Genomic DNA, 23,490 nt, shown 5'->3' on the forward strand with positions numbered 1-23,490 from the left:
CGAGGATTAGAGGGCCACAGCTGCAGGCAGTCCTGTGGAGGGGTTCCTCAATGATGGGGGAGTGCAGCACATCAATGTAAAAGTCAAGGCTGAAGCATTGCATCTTCAGTCAGAGGTGCCAAGCGGATGATCCATCTCGGCCTCCTCTTTAGGTCCCTAGCATCACAAATGCCTATCTTTAGCCAATTTGATTCACTCAATGATGTCAAGAAATGGCTGAAGGCACTGGATACAGCAAAGGCTATGGGTCTGACAACAACTGTCAGTAGTTCTGAAGATTTGTGCTCCCAGAACTAGCCCTACCCCTAGCCAAGCTGTTCCAGTACAGCTACAACACTGGCATCTACCTGGCAATGTGGAAAATTGCCCAGATATGTCCTGTCTGCAAAAAGCAGAAAAATCAAATCTGCCCCTTCAGTTTACCCTTGAGCATCAGCAAAGTGGTGCAAGGTGTCTTTGACAGCATTATCAAGCAGCACTTGTTCAGCAATAACCTGCTCACTGATGCTCAGTTTGGGTTCTGCCAAGGCCACTCGGCTCCTGACCTTATTACAGCCTTATTCCAAACATGGACAAAAGAATTGAATTCTAGAGGTGAGGTAAGAGTGGACAGCCCTTGACATCAAGGCAGCATTTGACAGAGTGAGGCGTCAAGAACCCTAGCTAAATTGCAGTCAATGGGAATCAGGAGGAAAACTCTTCACCGCCTGGAGGTATATCTCTCACAAAGGAAGATTGCTGTGGTTGTTGGAGGCCAAATATCTTAGCCACAGAACTTTACTGCAAGAGCTCCTCAGGGAAGTGTCCTGGGCTCAACCATCTTCAGCTACATCATCAATGACTTTCCTTCCACCATAAGGTAAAAGTGGGGATGTGCAATCATCAGTGAACAAGACTCAGCACTGTGTGTGACTCCTCGGACACTGAAGCAATCGATGTCCACGAACGTTTCAGGTTTCGGTTGCTAAGTGGCAAGTAAAATTCATCCCACACAAGTGTCAGGCAATGTTCATATCCCCTTGACATTCAAAAGCATTACCATTGCTGAATCCCCCACCATCATTAACCAGAATCTGAATTGGACCAGCCATATAAATACTGTGGTGACAAGAGCTAGTCAGAGGCTGAGAATTCTGCAGTGAGTAACTCACCGCCTACTTTCCCCAAAGCCAGTCCACCTACTAGGGTCAAGTCAGGAGTATGATGGAACAGTTTTCACAGGCCTGGATGAGCGCAGTTCCAATAACATTCAAGGAGCTCGACAACATCCAGGATAAAGTAGCCTGTTTGATCAGCACCCCATTCACGACCATATTCCTTCACTCCACCAATGCACATTGGCAGCAGAGTGTACCATTTACAAGATGCATTGCAGCAACTTGTCAAGATCCCTTTGACAGCACTTTCCGAACCTGCAACTCTACTGTTTTGGAAGGACAAGGGCAGCAGATGCATGGGAACACCACAACTTGTAAGTTCCCCTCTGAGCCACACATCATCCTGACTTGGAACTAAATCATCATCCCTTCACTGTTGCTAGATCAAAATTCTGGAACTCCTTTCCTGGAACACCACGTGGATTGCATATTTCAAGAAGGCAGCTCACAGGGATGAGTAACAAATGCTGGCCTTACCAGTATCACTCACGCCCATGAAAGAATAGTAAAAACCTCATTGGTTTATTACCACTGTTTGGACTTTGTTCCAGTCTAAGCAGAAACCCCTTCAGATTGGGTGAATGCTTCACTCTGGAAATTGATTGGAATTCAAACAATATCTACATTGAGAAGCCTATAGAGTCACTGGAGAAAGTACAAATAGCATGACCATGCTTCTTTTGCCATTCACCTTTAAATCAGTGTCCTCTGGTTCTCGGTCATTCTATCAATGGGAACAATTTCTCCCCATCTACTCTGTCCAGACCCTTCATGGTTTTGAATATCTCTATCATCTCTCAACCTTCTCTTTAAGGAGAACAGCTCCAGCTTATGCCAGACCTGCTGAGTTTTTCCAGGTAATTCTGTTTTTGTTTTGGATTTCCAGCATCTGCAGTTTTTTGTTTTTATCCAGCTTCCCTAATCTATTTACAAAACTGAAGTCCCTCATCCCTGGACCCATTCTCATGAATCTTCTCTGTACTGACTCTAATGCCTTCACACTCTTCCGAAAATGTGATGCCCAGAACTGGACTCCATTTGAGGTTGAACCAGCAGTTTTTACAGGTTGATCAGAACTTCTTTGTTTGTGTACCTTGTGACCCTATTTATAAAGTCCAGGATCCCATATGCTTTATTAACTGCTCTCAACCTGCCCTACCACCTACAATTATTTCTGCACATATATCCCCAGATCCCCCTGCTCCTGTAGAATTGTATCCTTTATTTTATATTGCGTCTCCCCATTCGTCCTGCCAAAATGAATCACTTCACACATCTCTGCATTAAATTTCATATGCCACTTTTTTGCCTGCCCACTCTGCCAACTTGTCCATGTTCTTTACAAGCATAACGCTATGCTCCTTGCAGATCAAAACATCTCCAAATCTTGTCAATTGCATTTTTAAAAATTGAGCCTTGTATACCCAAGCCTAAGTCATTAATGTAGGGCAGGGTTCCTAACACCAACCCCTGGCTCTGTGGCACTTTATCTAATGCCTTTGGAAGTCATGTACACCACATTAATTGCATTACCCTCATCCACCCTCTCTGTTGCCTCATCAAAAAAAAGTCAATCAAGTTAGTTAAATACAATTTCCTTCAACAAATCACTGCTAACTTTCCTTTAATTAATCCAAATTTGTCCAAGTTACTGTTAATTTTGTCCCAGATTATCATTTCCAAAAGCTTTCCCACCACTAAGGTTAAACTGACTGTTCTGTAGTTATTGGGCTTATTCTTACACCCTTTTTAATCAAGGGTGCAACATTTGCAATTCTCCAGTCCTCTGGCACCACTGCTGTTTCTAAGGAGTTTTGGAAGATTATGGCTAATGCCACCACAATTTCCACTTTTGCTTCCCTCCAGTATCCTTGAACACATCCCATCTAACACATCCTACTTATTAATTTTTCAACTTATGAAGTGCCTCAACTGCCTCCTATTTCACCATGGCTTGGGCAGCATCTTCTTTGTTAAAGACAGATGCATAATACTCATTTAATACCCCAGCCATGCCCCTGCTTTCATGTGTAGATTTCTTTTTATGGCTCTAATTGGCTCCACTCCTTTTTCCACCTTTTTATTATTTATATGCATAAAGAAGACTTTGGAATTCTTTTATGTTAGCTACCAATCTCTTCTCATACTCTCTGCTTTTCTGATTTTACTTTTTCCAATTCCGTCTGAACCTTCCATTTGAGCCTGATTCTCAATTGTATTATCCACCTGACATCTGGCATATACACTCTTTTTCTGCTTCACCTTACTCTTTATCTGTTTCGTCATCCAGGGAGCTCTGGATTTGTTTGCTCTACCTTTTCCCCCTTGTGGGAATGTACCTCAACTGAACCCGATCTATCTCCTCTTTAAGACTGCCCATTGTCTGTTGATAGCTTGCCTGTCAATCTTGGATTCCAATTTACCTGGACGAGATCTGTTCTCACCCTAATGAAGTTGGCCCTGCCCCCCGTTAATTATTCTTACTCTGGATTGCTTCTTGTCCTTTACCATAGTAACCTAACTTTTATGATACAATGTTCACTGTGCCCTAAATGTGCTGCTGACACTTGATCCACTTGGCCCACCTCATTCCCAAGAACCAGATTCAACAATGCCACCTTTCTAGTTGGACTGGGGGAGGAGGCTCCACAAATATCCCCATCTCCAATGATGGGGGAGCCTAGCACGTCAGTACAAAAGATAAGTCTGAAGCATTTGCTGCAATCTTCAGCCAGAAATGCTGAGTGGATGATCCATCTCGGCCTCCTCCAGAGGTCCCCAGCATCACAGATGTCAGTCTTCAACCAATTCAATTCACTCCATGTGATATCAAGAAAAGGCTGAAGGCACTAGATAGTGCAAAGGCTCTGGGCCCTAACAATATCCCTACAATGGAACAGGCCAGCTCGGGGGTGCAGGATGTGGGCTCACAATCCGAACCAGCTCTCACCCTGAAAAAGCACTTTTGAACTTGGACAGTCCAGGAATGAGGTCGGGAATCCTGGAATTGGGACCCAGCTGCCATTTTTAAACGGCTCCTGAGTCTTCCCAACTCGGTGAACATCCAGGCCAATGTTTTCATTTGCAGGAGAGAGCAACAGGAACATCTATGTGTGATAGTCACCAATAAATACAATTAATAACTCAGGAAGATTGTCATTATCCAGAATCCTGGGAGTGTGGAACTTGGTGTATAGTGGAGGCAACTGACATAGATACATTAAAAGAGAAACTAGATAAACCCATAAGGGAGAATGGAGTAGAATGATATGCTGATCGAGTTAGATTAAAATAGGATGGGAGGAGGCAAAAGCAGTGGCATAGATAAGTTGGGTTGAATGGCCTGTTTCTGGGCTATACATTCTACCTAATGGTTTAACTATGTCTCAGCTGTCAAGTGGCAAAAGTTTTCTTTCTCCTAGTTGTAAGCAATTGTAACAAATACATTTCTCTTCTCTCCTGTCAGTATCTTTGGAGCGTACAGCTTGGATGTGGTCACCAGCACTGCATTCAGTGTGGACGTCGACTCCATCAACAACCCCAATGACCTGTTTATCAGCAACATCAAAAAACTAATAGAATTCAACTTCTTCAACCCTATATTTATCTTGGCCTGTAAGTTTCCTTTTGATTATGGAGATGTCCTGTTGGTTGTGGTGTTCACTCCAGGTGCCATGTTTCTATGGTATTAGCAGTTGGCGCTTCCAGCTGCTTTGTGGGCAAAAAGAAAAAGATACGGGGCAAGTCTAACAGCAGACTTCATTACATGTCCTGCTAAATCTAAGTCTGCTCCAATGAGGTGGCTTTTCTCCACAGTTTGCTCAAACTGGTTAAAGAGTTTCTCAGTTCCAATTATAACCACCCATACACCTGAGTATGATGGGAACAGGACCTGAGAGGGTCCTCCAGCATGATGCCACCACCAAACACATCTTCCCTTCACTCCCCTGGCAGCATTCTGCAGGGATTGTTTCCTCTGGGACACCCTGGTCCATTCCTCCATCACCCCCTACACCTCAACCCCCTCCCACGGCATCTTCCCATGCAACCGCAGAAGGTGCAACACCTGCCCTTCTTCTTCCCCCCTCCTCACCGTCCAAGGGCCAAAATACTCCTTTCAGATGAAGCAGCATTTCACTTGCACTTCTCTCAGTTTAGTCTACTGCATTCGCTGCTCCCTATGCGATTTCCTCTGCATTGGAGAGACCAAACGCAGACTGGGTGACCGCTTTGCGGAACATCGTCGGTCTGTCCGCAAGCATGACCCAGACCTCCCTGTCGCTTGCCATTTCAGCACACCACCCTGCTCTCATGCCCACATGTCCGTTCTTGGCCTGCTACATTGTTCCAGTGAAGCTCAATGCAAACTGGAGGAACAGCACCTCATCTTCCGACTCGGCACTTTACAGCCTTTTGGACTGAATATTGAATTCAACAACTTTAGATCATGAATTCTCTCGTCCATCCCCACCTCCTTTCCAATCCCCCCTTTTCCCAATAATTTATATAGATATTTATTTTCCCACCTATTTCCATTATTTTTAAATGTATTTCCATCCATTGTTTATCTCTACCTTTTAGCCAATTTCAATCCCTTCCCCCCCCCCCACCCTACCCCCACTAGGGCTATCTGTACCTTGCTCGTCCTGCTTTCTACCCTTAATGTCACCTATTAGCACATTCCTTAGCTAATATCACCACTGTCAACACCTCTTTGTCCTTTTGTCTATGAAATCTTTTGGCAATTTCCACCTATTCACTGGACTTCTATCCAGCTCTCCCTGCATCCCCCGCCTTAAACCAGCTTATATTTCACCTCTCTTCTATTTTTCCTTAGTTCTGTTGAAGAGCCATATGGATATGAAATGTTAACTGTGTTCCACTCTGCAGATACTGTCAAACCTGCTGAGTGTTTCTAGGTATTTTTATTTTTGTTTTTGTTTAGGAACTGAGAGGGTGTATTTGGGCAGAAACCATATCCATTTTCTAATTAAAATTGGTGAAATATTGTAATATTCCTGCCAGACAATAATGATCTCCAATAAGGGAGTGTCTAAACCATCTGTCCTTGCCATTCAATGGCATTACAATTGCTGAATTTCCCCCATCAACATTCTGGCAGTTACTCTTGATCAGAAACTTGACTGCACTAACCATACAAATGCTGTGGCTAAAATAGTAGGGCAGAGGCTGGGAAACCTGTGGTAACTTGTCTCCTGACTCCCCAAAGCCTGTCCATCATCTACAAAGTCACAAGTCAGGAGTGCGATGGAACACTCTCCAATGGCCTGGATGGGTGCAGCTCAAGAAACTTGACACCATCCAAGACTAAGCATCCTGCTTGATTTGCACCCCACCACCACCGTAAACATTTATCCTCCTCCACCACTGGCATACAGTGGCAGCAGTGTGTACCATATACAAGATGCACTGCAGCAACTCGTCAGGACTCCTTTGACAGCACCTACCAAACCTGTGAGCTCTGCCATCTAAATGGACATGGACAGCAGATGCATGGGAACACCACTACCTGCAAGTTCCCCTACAAGCCACACACCATTCTGGAACTATTTCGCTGTTCCTTCACCATCACTGGGTTTAACTCCTGGAACTCCCTCCCTAACAGTATTGTGAGTGTACCTACACCACATGGACTGCAGTGATTCAGGTAGGTGGCTCACCAGCACTCTCTCAAGGACCATTGTGACTGGGCATTATATGCTGGTCTTGTTATCAATGCCCACATGTCATGATTGATATTAAAAAAAGCAGAGGAGGGTGCAGGACCTTGGGAAAAGATCAGGCTAGTGGGACAAGCCTTGGCCTGTTCTTTCAAAGAGCTGACACAGCTTGGTCAAGTGTGCTCATCCTATGATGTAAACTACAATGTCTTGGGAAGAGGAGATAAAATGGAAACGTTATCATGAGCAAGATCTGTAGATGTTCAGGATCAGTCACAGTGGATAATACTTGCGTCTGACTTGATTGTGGGTTCAAGTCCCACTCCAGATAATTAGCATCAGGCGACACTGCACTGCAGCATCAGAGGTGTTATCTGTCGGATGAAACGTTAACACAAGGCCCATATGCCCCTTTATATGGGTGTAAAAGATTTCATGGGGCTATTTTGAAGAACAGTGACATCCTTCCTCAAACAGTATCACTGAAATAGTTCCTGATCTTTATTACATTGCTGTTTCTGGGGCCTTTCCGAGTGCAATTTGACTGCTGTGTTTCCTTAAGCAATTTCCAAACCTGCGATCTCTACTACATGGAAGGACAACGGCAGCAGGAATTTGGGAGCACCACCAACTCAAGTTCTCTTCCAAGCCTCACACCATCCTGAGTTGGAACTGAGTTGCTGTTCCTTCACTGTCACTGGGTCAAAATGCTGGAACTCCCACCCACACTGCACTGTGGGTGTACCTACAACACATGAACTGCAGCAGTTCAAGGCAGCAGCTCACCACCACCTTCTCAAGGACAATTAAAATACACAAATGTCCTATCTAGTGACGCTGACATCCTGTTCAAGTTTTATTTATTCTATGTGCAGGACTACTACTATTGTCATCTCTGATTTTTGATTATTCTTTCATTCCAGTGATTTTTCCTGTCCTTCTTCCAATACTGGATAAACTTGGTTTCAGCTTCTTCCCTAGAGATGTGAATGAATTTTTCATGAACACTTTGGCGAGTTTGAAGGCAAAGAGACAAAAAGGAGTGCACGCTGTGAGTGTTAAACTAACTGTGATGTTGTTCAGGTTCCTACACCAGTTCTACCTCTCTCCCTCCCTCCACACTGACCATTCATCTCTGCCTTATTTACATAACTAGAAAGAAAGTGGCTACAACAATATTGCTATAATTAGAAGAGAAAGGTACCTGGGGAATATTCTGTTCTTTTTCAGTTACTGAAGTTTAGCAGTCTGGTGTGCAGTTTAAGTGTTCAATCTGGCTGCAGACGGCTCTACAGACACCCGGGATTGCTGCTGGGGTTCTCCAATCTCCCACTATACAGTGGAAATGGTGGGGACAATGTCTGCTTTCGCCCTTTCCCTTGGGCTTCTGCTGAGATTACAGCCAGAGAACAACTGTCTGTGGAAATTCTACCTCGTGGTATTTTAGGCTGTGTATTTTCTTCAAAGGAACATAGAACATAGGAGCAGGAGTAGGCCATTTGACCCTTCGAGCTTGCTGCCCCATTCAATAAGATCATGGCTGACCTGATTGTGGTCACAGCTCCACTTTTATGTCTACAACTCATAACCCTTAACTTCCTGGTCTACCAAAAATCTATCTAACTCAGCCTTTAATAAATTTAAAGACTTAGCCTCCACTACCTTCTGGGGAAGAGAATTCCACACACCAGCGACCCTTTGAGAGAAAAAGAGCGCTCTTCACCCTTGCCTTAAAAGGAAGACCTCTTATTCTTAAACTGTGTCCCTGAGTTCTAGTCTCTGCCACAAGACGAAACATGATCCCAGTATCCACCTTATCCAGTGCCCTCAAGATCTTATATTTTCCTTTAAGATCACCTCATTGTTCTAAACTGCAATGGGTATAGGCCTATCCTGTTGAGCTTTTCTTTATAAGATAAGCACATCATCCCAGGATCTAAGGACACAATAGTAAAAAAAATTCTTGGATTTTCAGTGAATAGACCTCATTAGAGGGAGGGTGGGAGGGAGAATAGGTGAGTATATCGGTAGTCTTGGTGTATATAAATACAGTCTGATCTTTTGGTCTGTATCGATTAGAAATCTTACTGATACAGTGTATTTACGTGAAGGCCTCTACTATTCCATCCCCTTTCCAAATTTGTTTTCAGATGTAAGCTGTATTGTGTGATCTCTTTGATACTCGGTGCCCTGGTTCACTATCTGTTAGGTCTCTGCTCTGGACATTTAAATACAGTAAATGAGACTTCATTTAGTTGATGGACAATATTGACTGTTATGAGGCAAAGATATTTTTACAGATAAATTGAACAAGATGATGTCGCCCATCACTGGGGCTGCATTTCCAGAAGAATAATAGCCAAAAGAAGGATTGGTTCAGCATCTGTCAGTGATTGTGCAGGAGAGAAGCAGGATTTTCTTTCTCAAATTAAACATTTTGCATTCAAAGTAAAGTTGGTTAAATTGATTGACAATCAAAGGCTGAATTTTTGGGTCCTGCAGAGGGATGGAGCGGAGATAGACATGGCCTGAAAAAACAAGCTGGTGTCCCGGCACCAGCTATGTTCACCCAGGCATGGGGAGCTCGTTTACGGGTTTTTTGGGGTATTTTCTCACCGCCAGAGGCTACGAGCACTGTCTGAGGCAGACCAGGTGAAGGGAGGCAGGTACAGAGTAGGGAGCCAGTCAATGCCACCTCAGGGAATTACCTGACTCAAAAGTCTAAATGGCACAGTGTAACTTGGCCATTGGGAAACAGGTGGTACCAGGTGGTGCAGCTGGTTGTCGTCCTTCTGGCATTGTAGAGGCTGAAGAGCAGGAGGCAAGGCTATCGAGGATAATTGGGCAACTGGGTTTCTGGTATCTGCAGGGGGATCCAATGTGGAGGGTATGGTCTCCTTGTCCTGTCCCCCATTCCTCCTCCAGGCTAAGGGTTCAATGCTGCCAAGGATAATTGGATAATCAGCTGAGCTCAAGGAAGGCAGCAGCTGGCAATGGGATGTGACTCTCAGACTTTGGACCCGGTGATGATGAGGAGCAACGCTCTCCAAAGGATGGGCAGAGCCCTGTGAACAGGAGGGCAGAAGAATGAGGAGGAAGAAGGATAAAGAGAGTATATACTTCTGCCTAGCTCCATATTTGATGGTAGATCCTAACTGGAGATGACTAAGTACCAGAGAAAATCCAGAATCAAAGTCAGTTAAATATGAATTAACCAGGAGATGCTAGTTGATTCCAAATTATACATTAAATGGCAGATACAACTAAGACATATCTTATGAATTGCCTTGGCAGTGCACAACTAAATTGACTTGGCAATGCACTCAGCATATATGTCATTAATCTCAATCACAAAGCCCTTCAAAACTCTGTCTTCCTCCATGAAGAATTTTAGCTCCTTTTCCAGAACGTAGCCTGATTCCCAGGAGACAGCGGCACACAACCAACCCGAGTTCCACAGGCATGGTGGTTTTCACCAAAAATGGCACAAGTCTGCAGACTTTCCTCTGTTTATGACGGTCCAATGGTGTAGATCCACCATCTTCAAGTAACAGAAACAACTGCAGCAACTCTATATTCTCAGCTTCTGGATCCAGCCTCTCTTCCTCCTGCACCACTGGAATCATCATCACCATCTGAGCTCTGAGGGCTCTGTGTCCTTTTATGTGGTTCCAACCAGTTTCGGTCTCCCAGAAGTTTTGGTTTCCAATCTCCGTTTCAGTCTTAGTTTCCTTAGCAACTGAAAAGGTCAGTTTCCTTTCTCAACTTCCCTTTTCAATTAAGGTCTGTCTGAAAAAACACAAGCTTTGAAAGCACAAATACCACGACAAGACAAACATAGCGAGAACTTTCTCACTGGTTGGTGCGATGATAGGTTTAAATTTATTCTCTCTAGCTATCAAAGGGAGAGGTTAGGCAAAATTTATGCCTAGCCAGAAACAGAATCCATAATTGCTTCTAAATAGGAATGGGAAGTGGATAAAGAGAATTTTTAAAGGAGATTGAGGATGGGACTAAGTGAACAACTGAGCGCCAATGTGGCTGTGATGAGCTGAGTGTTCCTCTGTGTCATGAAAGGCTAGAGATCTGGAGTTGCAGCACCCCTGTTCTGTCACCAGCAGAGTGGAGTACTGGAACTCCCACTGAACCCCTTTCGGCTTCAGCATTGATCCTGTTCCAATTGTAAAGAATGGAGTAATTTACAGAGACACTGAGTGTAAAATTGGAACTGACCTCTGCTGCTCCTGTCAGGGGAACATGAAAACTTTGAAGGCCAAAGTTTTTAAGTTGCAGATTTGTGCCTTCCTCCTACAGGTATCGAATGATGATCCCTCTGGGATTGATTACATTTCTTGGAGGGAGTCTCGGGGATCTTCACTAGGCCGGTAATGTTAGCTCCATTGGATTCAGGGAAAATGTAATGGACAGACTAGCCAGTGTAGATCAGGAACTCCCCCCAACATCCTCTGGAGCAGTTTTTGAGCACATATGGACCGGTGAAAGCCCTGACAGCTCTTCCCTGGCTGGAGTCCTGGGTGGGTTCTGATTCCAGCCTCTCTGGAGGAAATACATTCTACTTCCTCCTTTACAGCCCTCTGGAATTTCAGTGACTAGGACTTTACTCCTAAGGAGCCTGTTTCTATGCCGTCATAGCTTGAGTCCTCACGCAATTCTTGTTTAATTCTCAGGTTCAGGTGGATTTTCTGCAGCTGATGGTTGATTCTCAAATAACCAATACCAACTCCCAGAAGCAGAATGATGTCAGCAAGTCGACAGACAAAGGTGCCATCAATGGAAAGCTTCTCACTCCTTTCATTCTTCTTTCTTTCTGTTCCTGAAATCATTGCTTGCTGTTCAGTTTATTTTTACTTCCTTTGTTTTATACTCCATGGTTTTCCAGTTTTCCTATACCCTACCTGGCTGACAGTTCAGATACAGGATCTACTCCCAGCCCCTTAAACCCCAGTGAGGGGTGTGTGAGAACATTCTGGGGAGGTCTAACTCCTGCTGGGACTTGTTGCTTTCCTTACCCCAGTGGGAATTGCCTGGTGTCTGGTCGGTGATTCCAAACAATCATGGGCCTGATACTGGTAACCGGGTAATGCTGGGAAATAGTGACACACATTATTTGTCCTTACACCCTTGTGTGGCTGGGCACCGGAGTCCCAGTCAGTGCTACCTACGCATTAATCCTGACTATCCTAGAAGAACATAAAGTGATTATTTACCCAAGCTTCAGAAAGTAGATTTGAGCTGCCAGTTTTCTTGTCGTGTCCTCTTACTAAAGTCTAGTTTGTAATCTGATCCAACCACAGTGCTGAGAATATATTCAATTATTTTAGTACATGACTGAATGTGTCATTTAATTATTTATCATTGTGCATTTAAATGGCTGGCAATATTAATGAACTTTTGTTTGGAAAAATAAGCATTGAAAATCCAACATTTTTTGCCTTCTGCTTTGTAGGGTGAGGTTTAGAGATAGTAGAAGTGCTAGCTATGATTTTCCAAAATTCCATAGATTCAGGAAAGGTCCCACTAGATTGGAAGCTGGCAGATGTCACACCTCTTCTCAAGAAAGGAGGGAGGGAGAAAACAGTGAACTACAGGCCAGTTAGCCTAAAATGAGTTGTTGGGAAAATGCTGGAACCCACTATTAGGAATTATAAGGAAGTCGTAGCAATGCATTTAGAAAAGCATAGTATGATTAATGCAAGTCAACATGGTTTTATTAAAGGGCAATCCTGTTTAACAAATTTATTACAATTTTTTGAGGATGTAACTTGTAGGGTAGATAAAGGGTAACCAATCCATGTAGTATATCTGGATTTCCAAGAGGCATTCGATAAGGTGCCTCACAAAAGGTTAATGGGCAAAATCAAGGCTCATGGAGTTCAAGGAAATGTATTAGCATGGATAGAGGATTGGATAATGGATAGAAAACAGAGTGGGCATAAACAGGGCTTTTTCAAGTAGGCAAGCAGTGAATAGTGGAGTGCCGCAAGGATCAGTGTGGGGGCCTCAGCTATTTACAATCTATGTTCATGAATTAGATGAAGAGACAGTGTGTAATGTATCTAAATTTGTCAAAGATACCAAACTAGGTGGAAAGGTAAGCTGTGGGGAGGACATGGAGAGGCTGCAAAGAGATACAGACAGGTTAGGTAAGTGGGCAGCAAGATGGCAGTTGAAGTAAAATATAGCGAAATGTGAAGATACTCTCTTAGCTCACAAGAATAAAAAAGCAGAATATTTTTTAAAAGATGAGAAATTTGTAAGTGTTGATGTTCAAGGAGACTTGGGTGTGCAGGTACAAGGAACGCAGAAAGTTAGCATGCAGGTGCAGCAAGGTATTAGGAAGCTAAGTAGCATATTGATCTTTATTGCAAGAGAATTGGATTACAAGAATAAAGAAGTCTTGCTAAAGTTGTATAAGGTTTTGGTGAAACTGCATCTGGAATGCTGTGCGCAGCTTTGGTCTCCACATTTTAGAAAGGATTTACTTGCGTTGGAGGCGGTACAGTGAACGTTCACTAAATTGGTCCCTGGGATGAGGGGTCTCCCCCATGACGAGAGGATGAGTAAACCTGTCTGTATTCTCTGAGTTTAGAAGAACGAGAGGCGATCTCATTGAAACCTACAAATTCCTGAAGGGGTTTGATAGAATGGATGCTGAGAGATTATTTCCATTGGTCAAGGAATCTAAAACATGGGGGCACAGTCTTAGGATAAAGGACCTGATCATTAGGACTGAAATGTGGAGAAATTTCTTCACTTAAAGGTTTCTGAATCTTTGGAATTGTCTACCCCAGAGGATTGTGGATGCTCCATCGTTGTATACATTGGGATAGACAGATTTTTGGTCCCTTGGGAATTTACGGGATAGGGGAATGGGCGGGACAATGGAGTTGAAGCCCAGGATCAGTCATAATCATATTGAATAGTGGGGCAGGCTCCAATTCCTTATGTTTATGATACATGTTCTGATTTTTCTGCAGCTCTGACTGACACGGAGATTCTGGGGCAGGCCATGATCTTTATCCTTGTTGGGTATGAGACCACCAGCAATACATTGTCATACGTTGCACACAATCTGGCGGTGCACCCAGACGTACAGAAGAAGCTGCAGCAGGAAATAGATGAGGCTTTTCCAAACAAAGTGAGCCCTTGAGAAAGGACAAGAAAGAACTTACATTTCTATAGTGACTTTCACGATCTCAGAACATCCTGAAGCTCTTTTTAGCTAATTTCTGAATTGTAGTCACTGCTGTAATATAAAATGTGGTAGACAATTTGTGCACAGCAATGTGACAATGAACAGATAAGTATTACCCCGAGAACTCCCTTGCTGTTTAAAATGCTGCCATGAGATGTTTTATATCCAACTGAACCTTCATTTAATGTTTCATCTGAAAATTCAGTCCTGCGCTTTTTCTTCTTTTATATTCCTTCATGGGATTTGGGTGTCGCTGTCAAAGGCAGCATTTGTTGCCCATCTCTAATTGCTCTTGAACTGAATGGCTTACTGGGCCATTCCACAGGGCAGTTAAGAGTCCACCGCATTGCTGTGAGTCTGAAGCCTCATGTAGGCCAGACCGGGTAAGAGTGACAGATTTCCTTCCCTAAAGGGCTGCCTGGCTTATTGTGCTTAAGTCTCAAGCATGGACTTAAAACCATGACCTCTGACTGAGGTGAGATTGCTAGCAGCTGAGGCATGGCTGATGCCAAGAGAACAGTGATTCACATTGCATTCTATGTTGGATGTTGATGTCCACCATCCCTGAATCCTCTTCAATTCGTTCTGCTTTTCTGTTCCAGAAGTTAACCACTCTTGAGTAATTTTGTTCCCTTCTGCACAAGCCTTCAATTTGGATCTGCCTGCTTCAACCTTTAATCGCGACTCTCCCCCATCCCACCTCCCCTCCCCCCACTATAGACAGCAGATTGACCATTTGTTCTGTAACGCTCCATAATAGGCTCCTAGAAACTGTGGGAAAGTGGACATTCTTGTTAGAAATCTAGTAGTGTCTTCCACATAATATTCTCTCTTCTCTTCCTCTCCTTTTCCTTCTTTATCTCTCTTTTTCTTTCTCTCTTTTTCTCCTAGCTCTTTGTCTCTCTCTGTCTCATTCTTTTTCTCTCTTCCTTGCTTTCTTTCTCTTTCTCTATTTTTCTTTCTTAGTCTTTCTCTCTTACTTCTCTGTGCACGGCCCCCCCCCCCCCCCAACCCACCCCACCAAGACTGTTTCGCATCATGTTAATTGATATTCTTAATATTTAAGAATGTGCCTTTGTAAATTCCTGCATGTTTGCATTTGGGTTTAAGCAGCTGTACAGTAAGGAACCATTCCACTGGTATGTGCCCTGATTCAATATCAAAGTGGTGCCAGTTATTTCAGTTGTTTATATTGCAGTGTGTCACATCAATTGCCGGAATGAAATCTAAATTCTTTTATCTGTTTTCCTGGAGACAACCTGCCTTTTGTTTTCAATTTTCAAATGTTCAAATACGTTACCACCTCCACTGTGGTCTTGGCTTTGAAAGAGAAATCTTCCTTTCCAATTCTTGTCTTAATCCTGTATTGCTGAAATGTAACTCTCCTATTTCCTTCACTTCCTTTACTGTACAAAAAAAAAAATTGAGGGAGACAGAAAGCCGCAAACTATGGGCCAGTTAGCCTATCACCTGTCATAGGGAAAATGTTAGAAGCTATTATTAAAGATGTTGTAGCAGAGCACTTTGAAAACTTCAAGGCAATCCGGCAGAGTCAAAATGGTTTCATAAAAGGGAATTCATGTTTAATCAATGTATTGGACTTCTTTGAAGGAGTCACAAGTGCTGTGGATATAGGGGAACTGGTGGATGTACAGTAGATTTCCAGAAGGCATTTGATAAAGTGCCACATCAAATGTTATTGAAGAAAATAAAAGTTCATGGTGGATTAACGTATTGGCATGGATAAAAGATTGGTTGGCTAACAGGAAGCAAATAGTTGGCATAAATGGATCTTTTTCTGGTTGACAGGAAATGGTGAGTGGTAAGCCACAGAGAAGGAATAGTGCTGAGGCCTCAACTTTTTATAATTTACATAAATGGATGAAGGGAACCGAAGGAATGGTGGCTAAATTTGCTGATGGCATAAAGATAGGTAGGAAAGTAAATTCTGAAATTGACGTAAGGAAGCGAAAAAGTGACATCGATAGATTCACTGAGTGGGCAAAGATCTGGCAAATGGAGAATATTGTGGGCAAATGTGAAATCGTTCATTTTGGCAGTGAGAATAAAAAGGAAGCTTATTATTTAAATGATGATGGATTGTAGAGCTCTGAGAATCAGAGGGAACTTGGTGCCCTGGTGCATGAATCTCAAAAGGTTAGTATGCAGGTTCAGCAGGTAATTAGGGAGGCGAATAGAATATTATCATTTATTGTGGGGAAATTGATTACAAAAGTAGGGAGGTTATGCTTCAGTTTATAGGGCATTGGTAAGACTACACCTGGAGTATTGTGTACAGTACTGGTCTCCTTATTTAAAGAAAGATGTAAATGCATTAGAAGCAGTTCAGAGAATGTTTACTAGACTAATACCAGGAATGGGCAGGTTGTCTTCTGAGGAAAGGCTGGACAGGTTAGTCTTGTATCCACTGGAATTTAGAAGAGTAAGAGGTGACTTAATTGAAACCTTTAAGATCCTGTGGGGTCTTGACAGAGTGAATGTGGAGAGGATGTTTCCTCTTGTGGGATAATCTAGAACTAGGGGTCACTGTTTTAAAAATAGGGGGCCACTCATTTAGGACTGAGCTGAGGAGAAATTTTTTCTCTGAGGCTAAGTTATTGGAACACTCTTCCTCAAAAGACAGTGGAAGCAGAGTCTTTGAATATTTTTAAGGCAGAGCTAGATAGATTCTTGATTAACAAGGAGGTGGTAGTGAAAGATTATTGGGGATAGGCAGGAATGTGAGGTTGAGGTTACATTCAGATCAGCCATGATCTTATTGAATGGCAGAGCAGGCTCTAGGGGCTGATTAGCTTACTCCTGCTCCTAGTTCATATGTTCCAGCTCTAACTTAATCCATCCCATCCTCATGGCCTGAATAGGCTAAGGTTATAACCCATGATTCCTTAGTGTCCATATCTTTGGGTAACATTACATCACTGATAGCAATTGCTGCAGAGATGATGGTGTAGTGGTATTGTTGCTGGGCTAGTAATCCAGCTCTGGTAATGCTCTGGGGACCTGGGTTGAAATCCCGCCATGGCAGGTGGTGGAATTTGAATTCAGTAAAAATCTGGAATTAAAAGTCTAATGATGACTTTGTCGATTGTTGTAAAAACCCACCTGATTTAATTTATGGAGGGAAATCTGCTGTCCTTATCTGGTCTGGCCTACACGTGACTCCAGACCCACAGCAATATGGTTGACTTTTAAATGCTCTCTGAAATGGCCTAGCAAACTACTCAGTTGTATAAAGTCTCAAAAAAGAAATGAAACTGGATGGACCTCTCGGCATTGACCTAGGCACCAGAAACAACCTTTACTGTCGCTGAGTCAAAACCCTGGTAGTCTGTAACAGCACTGTGGGTTAGCATGGACTGCAGAGGTTCAAGAGGGCAGCTCGCTACCACCTTGTCTAGGACAACCAGGGATAGGCAATAAATGCTGGCTTAGCCAGCGAAGCCCACATCCTGTGAATGATTTTTTAAAAATCTGAGAAGAGGCACATTTTGGCCAGAATTTTCAGCTCGGCCAGCGGTGGTGGTGCCCGCTTGCCGAGGCGTAAGATGACACGGGGTGTTGTCGGGCATGCGTCCCGATGTCACTGAGTATTATTTAGATTTCAGTTCGGTGTACGTGCAGTCTAGTTGGCTGTGCGCCTGCCAAACGGTCAAAGGCCTATTAAGGCCTTTTAAAAACTAAGTAAAGCAATAAACTGAGCTGCCCGTCCAACCTTAAGGTTGGCGGGCAGGCCAAGAGCTCAGGCAGCCTTCGCACTTTTCGTGGAAGCTCATCCCCTGGCAGGATGAGGTTTCATGAAGTGTTTATAAATTGAATAAAAATTGTTATAAAAATTCATTGACATGTCCCAGCTCATGTGACACTGTCACATGAGCGGACATGTCTTAAAATTTTTTCTTTTCTTTATTTAGCTTTTTAAAACTTAAACTAATCTCCCTGAGGCTCCTCTGTGCACTTTTGCGCGCATGCGTGGAGGAGCGCAGGCCCCAACTCAAGGAAACCCCCCGCCAATGCCCACACAGCGAGCGCCTGGCCCGCCCATGTAAAATGGCAGTGCGGACCAGATCGGGGGCACTGATCGGGTTCGCGCCCACCCCTGCCCGCTCCCGCACAAACCCCCAGAAGGGAGGAAAATTCTCCCCTTTGAAAAACTTGTATTTTATTAGCATGCATACTGCATATTAATCAGCTGGTCTCAGTTCTTGTTTTGGTTAAAATGAATAGGATGGGTGAGCGTCCTGACATCATCGCGCACACTCACAATATTTTGCTTGGCGGGCACCGCAAGCGGTGGCAGCACACCCACCGACGCTTAAGAGGCCTACTAAGGCCCTTAGTCAGTTAATTAAATGTCATTTTTCGCTGCCCGTCGAACTGTTCAATTGGAGGGTGGGAGAATAGGCCAAGTGGCTTTTGCATTTTTTTCAACTCGTGATTAAAAAAACTAAAAACTCTCAATTTATTTGCATCATGTCCCTACTCATGTGACAGAGTCACATGAGGGGACATGTTTTCCTTATTTTTTTAAAACTTTATTTTTGATGTGGGAATTCTTCAGCACCTTGAGGCAGCTCAGTGCCTTCAGGGAGCTTTCACTGAGCGAACCTGCGCGCATGCGCTGATTTCCGCGTTCGCCCTCCTCCCTCTGTCACCCAGGTAGCGCTGAGCATTTCTTCACGCAATTCATGCTGGCTGGCCGTTAGTTGGCTAACAAGGATGAAATCGAGGTCAGGGCCTGATCGCAGGTGGCAGACCATTGTACGTCTGCTCCCGGGCCCGCCTGCCCGACAAGGGGAAAATCCTCCCCGATGTGTTTGAGTAACATCGGCATCAACACTTCTGACCGAAATAGGTGCAGCTTAAGTCTATTTGCTTGAGCTTAATATGCACAGAGCTCATATGTGTACCGTATCCCTCTTATTAATTATCATTGAGCATAAGGCACTTAATGGTGTTTGCTGTGATTTGTGTTCAGGATATTATGCATAATATGAACAGAAACAGGTTATTGGGCCGAATAGGCCTGTGTTGGTGTTTATGCTTCACCTGAGCCTCCAGCTACCCTTCTTCATCAACTTCATATTCTTAATCCTTACTCTAATCAACATATTCTTTTGTTTCTTTCTCCCTTGTGTGTTTATCTAGATTTCTGCCTCAACCTTTCCTTGTGGTAATGAGTCCCATATTCTAACCATTCTCTAGGTAAAGAAGTTCTTCTTATGTTTACTATTAGATTTATTGGTGGTTATCTTAGATTTATGATCTCCCCACAAGTGGAAACATCTCTATCATTACCAAATAACAGAATATTTATGTTGCTCTGTGACAAAATATTTTAATTTTCTTGGTTTCCCTGACTTCACTTTTCACTAATGTCTTGTTCAATTATTGAAAGTGTTTTTTCCTGTGTGAAGGCTCCTCCCACATATGATGGGGTAATGCAGATGGAGTATATGGAAATGGTGATATCTGAAACCCTGCGACTGTTCCCTGCTGCACCCCGTATTGAAAGAGTGTGCAAGAAAGATGTCCAGCTCAATGGGGTAACTATTCCGAAGGGTACTGTAGTCATAGTTCCTGTCTACGTCCTGCACCATGATCCAGCATACTGGCCAGAGCCTAAGGAGTTCAGACCTGAACGGTATGTAAGAATGACTTGTGTTCCCCCACCCGCATCATTTTCTATGGCCTTTACTGCTACAAGTTGAGGTTTATTGTAATTTTTTTTTATTTGGAAACTTCTTACCTATGGGATTTTTAACTGGCTCAGCGCTAGTCTCTGAGCTACATCATTTCCCTGGTTTACTGAAGTGCTGTTTATGGCATTCTCCTCTGCACAATCCCTTGTTCCTTAGTGCATTCCAAGTCAGTGGAGGACCTATATAGAGTACCATGTTGAGGTGTAAGGGAAACCAATACAGGGGGTTATGCACAGAAGAGTTATATTGCTGATTTGAGTGTCTGGGGTCTGGGTCATGGTGAAAGGTGGTGGAAGAAGCTGGTTACTTCAGCCTAGATGAAAGTTGATCTTACAGAGGTGCATTAGATAGTTATGGGAATGGAAAATGCAAACCCTAGTGTTAATGTATTTAGTGAGAGGAGAACAAGATTCAAATGAGTAAAAGGTAAATTTAGGATTGATGTTGGGGAAATTCTTTCTTTCACAAAGTGAGTAATGCATGGGATGTAATTCTTGGAAGATTATCAGAGACAAAAAGACCCTTTTAAGATGCAATGGGTGTTTGTTTAGGACCTTGCTGAATAGATGGATTGGAATGGTCCAAATGGCCGCCTTATTCCTCACTATCTTGGGGGCTTGTAAAAACAAATTTCTGACTAAAGCAGATCAACGTTGGCTGTGCTGCTGTTCTCTACAGTTGATTACTCTGGCAACACTCCACAGTCTGTGCTCACAAATCAAGACTGGTATCCAGTGCCTGTGAAGCAGTGACACAAGAAATATCAGTAAGTGAAGGAGTTGCTGGGATAAAACTATAGTAACAGTTTCAAACTGTTGTTCAAACTCCATCCATTCTGGTAAATTTAAAGTATATCTAAGCAAATTTGACAATGATCTATACCATTTGTTTTGCCTTTGTCAATATAATTAGGTTCAGTAAGGAGAATAGGGAGTTTCGGGATGCAAATATCTTTCTGCCATTTGGCATGGGCCCTCGGAACTGCATCGGGATGCGATTTGCCCAACTTATAATGAAAATGGCACTCGCTTCATTCTTGCAGCACATGACCTTTGTACCATGCAAGGACACACAGGTGAGAATTCTAGAATATCAAAATTATCTGAAGGTGTGAATGAATGGTGTGAAGTTTCATTTAAATTTGTTTTTATCTTAAGTGGATACTGTGGGGAGGGCAGGGAATTATGGAATATCAGTTGATGGATAGAGAAGGACTTAGAAAAGAAATGACCATTTTTGCAGTCAAACCTTCCTGTTGGCCTGATCACCATTGTTCTTTCTATTCCAGATTCCATTAGAAATGGTTATGAAAGGACCCATGCATCCTAAAAAACCCGTAATCTTGAAATTTGTGCCACGAGTGAATGCTGTTTCAAAGGAATAAAGCACCTGGTCCACATGAAACCGAGAGAGAGAGAGAGAGAGTGTGTGTCTGTTGGATCAGTAGAAACTTTTAAAAATTGTAATTTTTTAACCTTGGATTAGTAGAAACTTCTAAAAATTCTATGTTTTAACCTTGGATATTGTTATCAGTCATTTGTGATTACAAAACTATTTGACTGTTGATAGACCGTCATTCCAATATACTAAATGTCTTCTAGAGAAAATGTATCTGTAAAGGATTTCTTGAACTAATTGCATCTATTTACAGAATCTTCCGGTCAGCGTGCAGGGGAAGGCCCGACACACTGATGTGTAAAATGACACGCTGTGACATTGGGCGTGCCCCACTCTCCCTCCTCCCTCCGCCCGCACAGGTAGCGCTGAGCCCTCCTGCGTAAAATGCAGCCAATCATGGGTGGCGATTGGCTCTGCGCCCGCCCCTGCCCACTACCCCCCCAGCTCACCCGCCATAGGAAAGATCCAGGCCTTAGTTATTTTAAGCAGCTTTGCATGAGTAACAAAATTCAAATAAAATTATTTTTTTCTTTGATTTATATGTGTGAATCACTGAATTATAAATGTGGATAATGTAAGTTTGGGTTGACTGTATATACTTATGAACAACTGGCCCATTTCCTTCTGCTTTCTCTCTCTTGCTCACTCAAGTAAAATTGGATGGAGTGTAAAATAAGCCACTAATTCACTATTGCCGTTTTGGTGCTGCCATCCAAGACTAATACACCTCCACCCACCTCACCACCCATCAGGAAGTTCTTGATCTTGGCTGCAGAGTCAGGAGAAAGTGTCAGAGGGAAAAAAATCTGGATTAGGCCTGATAAGTGTGGGGGTTGCAAAGCGCGATTAATCCACGCCCGGGTCCCTTTGAGGCAGGTAACACATAAACTTTATGCTATCTGTGCATCGACATGCAGCCCAGGATGGAATGTGTTGCTGACTGGCTGCACACACAACAGAAGGCCCAGCAGCTTTCACCCTAGCATGATTGACAGTTAGCCTGCAGCTGCAGCTGGGAGCCCCAAAGTTTGTGTTGCCTGCTCATTGCCAGGGTTAAGGACACCTGATCCCAGCTGCAGACAAACTTGATGTGGGAGGGGAGGATCCAGTTGTTGCGATCCATAAAGGAAGTAATGACACAGGAAGAACTGAGAATGAATTTCTGCTGAGAAAGTTTGAAGAGTTAGGGCCCAAATTAAAATGCAGAATCTCAAACTTAATAACCTATGGATTGTTACCTGAGCCACGCACCATTTGACATAGAAAAGCCTGCAGTTAGCCTGCATCTCTTAAAAGTGAGCTGCTCTCAGGCTATTGCAGCTGCTAGAACAGTGTCTGGAAAGCTTTACTGGAAGGAAGAGGACAGCAAAATGAGCAACAGGCCAGAGAGGGGCATCCCAGGTTTTCAAATGTGGTGCTGGAAGCCTTAATGAAGGAGGTGAGGCCGAATGTTTCTACAGGGGACCAGGAGGCCCTCAAGGCATGTCCTGTAAAGTGAATTGCTGCAGATAGACCGGGAGGTCAATTCCTGGAGTCTGACCCCAAGGACCTGGCTGCAGTGTGGGGAAAAAGTTAGTGACCTCATGTGGGTGGTCAAGGTCAGTGAATGTATTTTAACATTACATCTCCTCTACCGTATCACCAACTTCTTAAGCCATTCAATGCACCACACTTCCATCATTCACCCATCAGCACTCATGCCCAACATTCAGAGATTCCTCTTCCAATACACTTACCAATATTGTCAGTCTCACACCCACCTCCCTCTGCTTTCACGTCTATTCAGCAAGCTCATCATCCAAACACATTGCAACACTCTCACTCATTCCTCCCTCTCTCTGCAATTATACACACAAAACTGAACTATTCAACCTTGTGCATTCCCTTACTATATGTCCTGCAGGTGCCTTTGCCTGGCCTTGAACTCCTATGCAATGTTTGATGTTCAGTGCAAGGCTGTGGCATGGCTGGTGGTAGATTAATAATTTCACTGGGGGAGACTGCAGATGGCCTTGGAGGACAACCACGATTAGCTCTTGGCCTTTCGGACATGGCTTTGGAATGCAACACTTCAGCGATGCAAGTGTCATTGGATAAGGTTGTTATAAGAACATAGAAGTATGAGCAGGAGGAAAACGTATGTCCCGTTGAGCCTTCTTCGGCATTCAATACCATCTTCAGATTCACTTTCCTCCCTGAGAGACCAAAATCTGTCTCTCCCAGCCTTTAGTGTATTCGATGATGTAACAAGGTTCACAGCCCTTTGGGTGAAGAAATTTCTCATCATCTCAGTCCTAAATGATCAACCCCTTATTCTG

General features: G+C 43.5%; 1 protein-coding gene across 3 annotated transcripts in view; it reads left to right on the forward strand.

The window, feature by feature from the left end:
- LOC121288280 (cytochrome P450 3A30-like) overlaps positions 1–21,707 on the forward strand; it is a 40,936-nt gene extending 19,229 nt beyond the window's left edge. For all 3 annotated transcript variants that reach the window (XM_041206797.1, XM_041206798.1, XM_041206799.1), the window contains 7 exons: positions 4,624–4,772; positions 7,762–7,889; positions 11,527–11,620; positions 13,837–13,997; positions 19,490–19,716; positions 20,687–20,849; positions 21,063–21,707. In XM_041206797.1, coding sequence (XP_041062731.1) covers positions 4,624–4,772; positions 7,762–7,889; positions 11,527–11,620; positions 13,837–13,997; positions 19,490–19,716; positions 20,687–20,849; positions 21,063–21,158 — 1,018 coding nt within the window. In that variant the 3' untranslated portion in view covers positions 21,159–21,707. The remainder of the gene's footprint in view (positions 1–4,623; positions 4,773–7,761; positions 7,890–11,526; positions 11,621–13,836; positions 13,998–19,489; positions 19,717–20,686; positions 20,850–21,062) is intronic.
- Positions 21,708–23,490: the final 1,783 nt, after the last annotated feature.

This window comes from Carcharodon carcharias, chromosome 15 (genome assembly GCF_017639515.1).
Source record: "Carcharodon carcharias isolate sCarCar2 chromosome 15, sCarCar2.pri, whole genome shotgun sequence".
NCBI classification, from domain to species: domain Eukaryota; kingdom Metazoa; phylum Chordata; class Chondrichthyes; order Lamniformes; family Lamnidae; genus Carcharodon; species Carcharodon carcharias.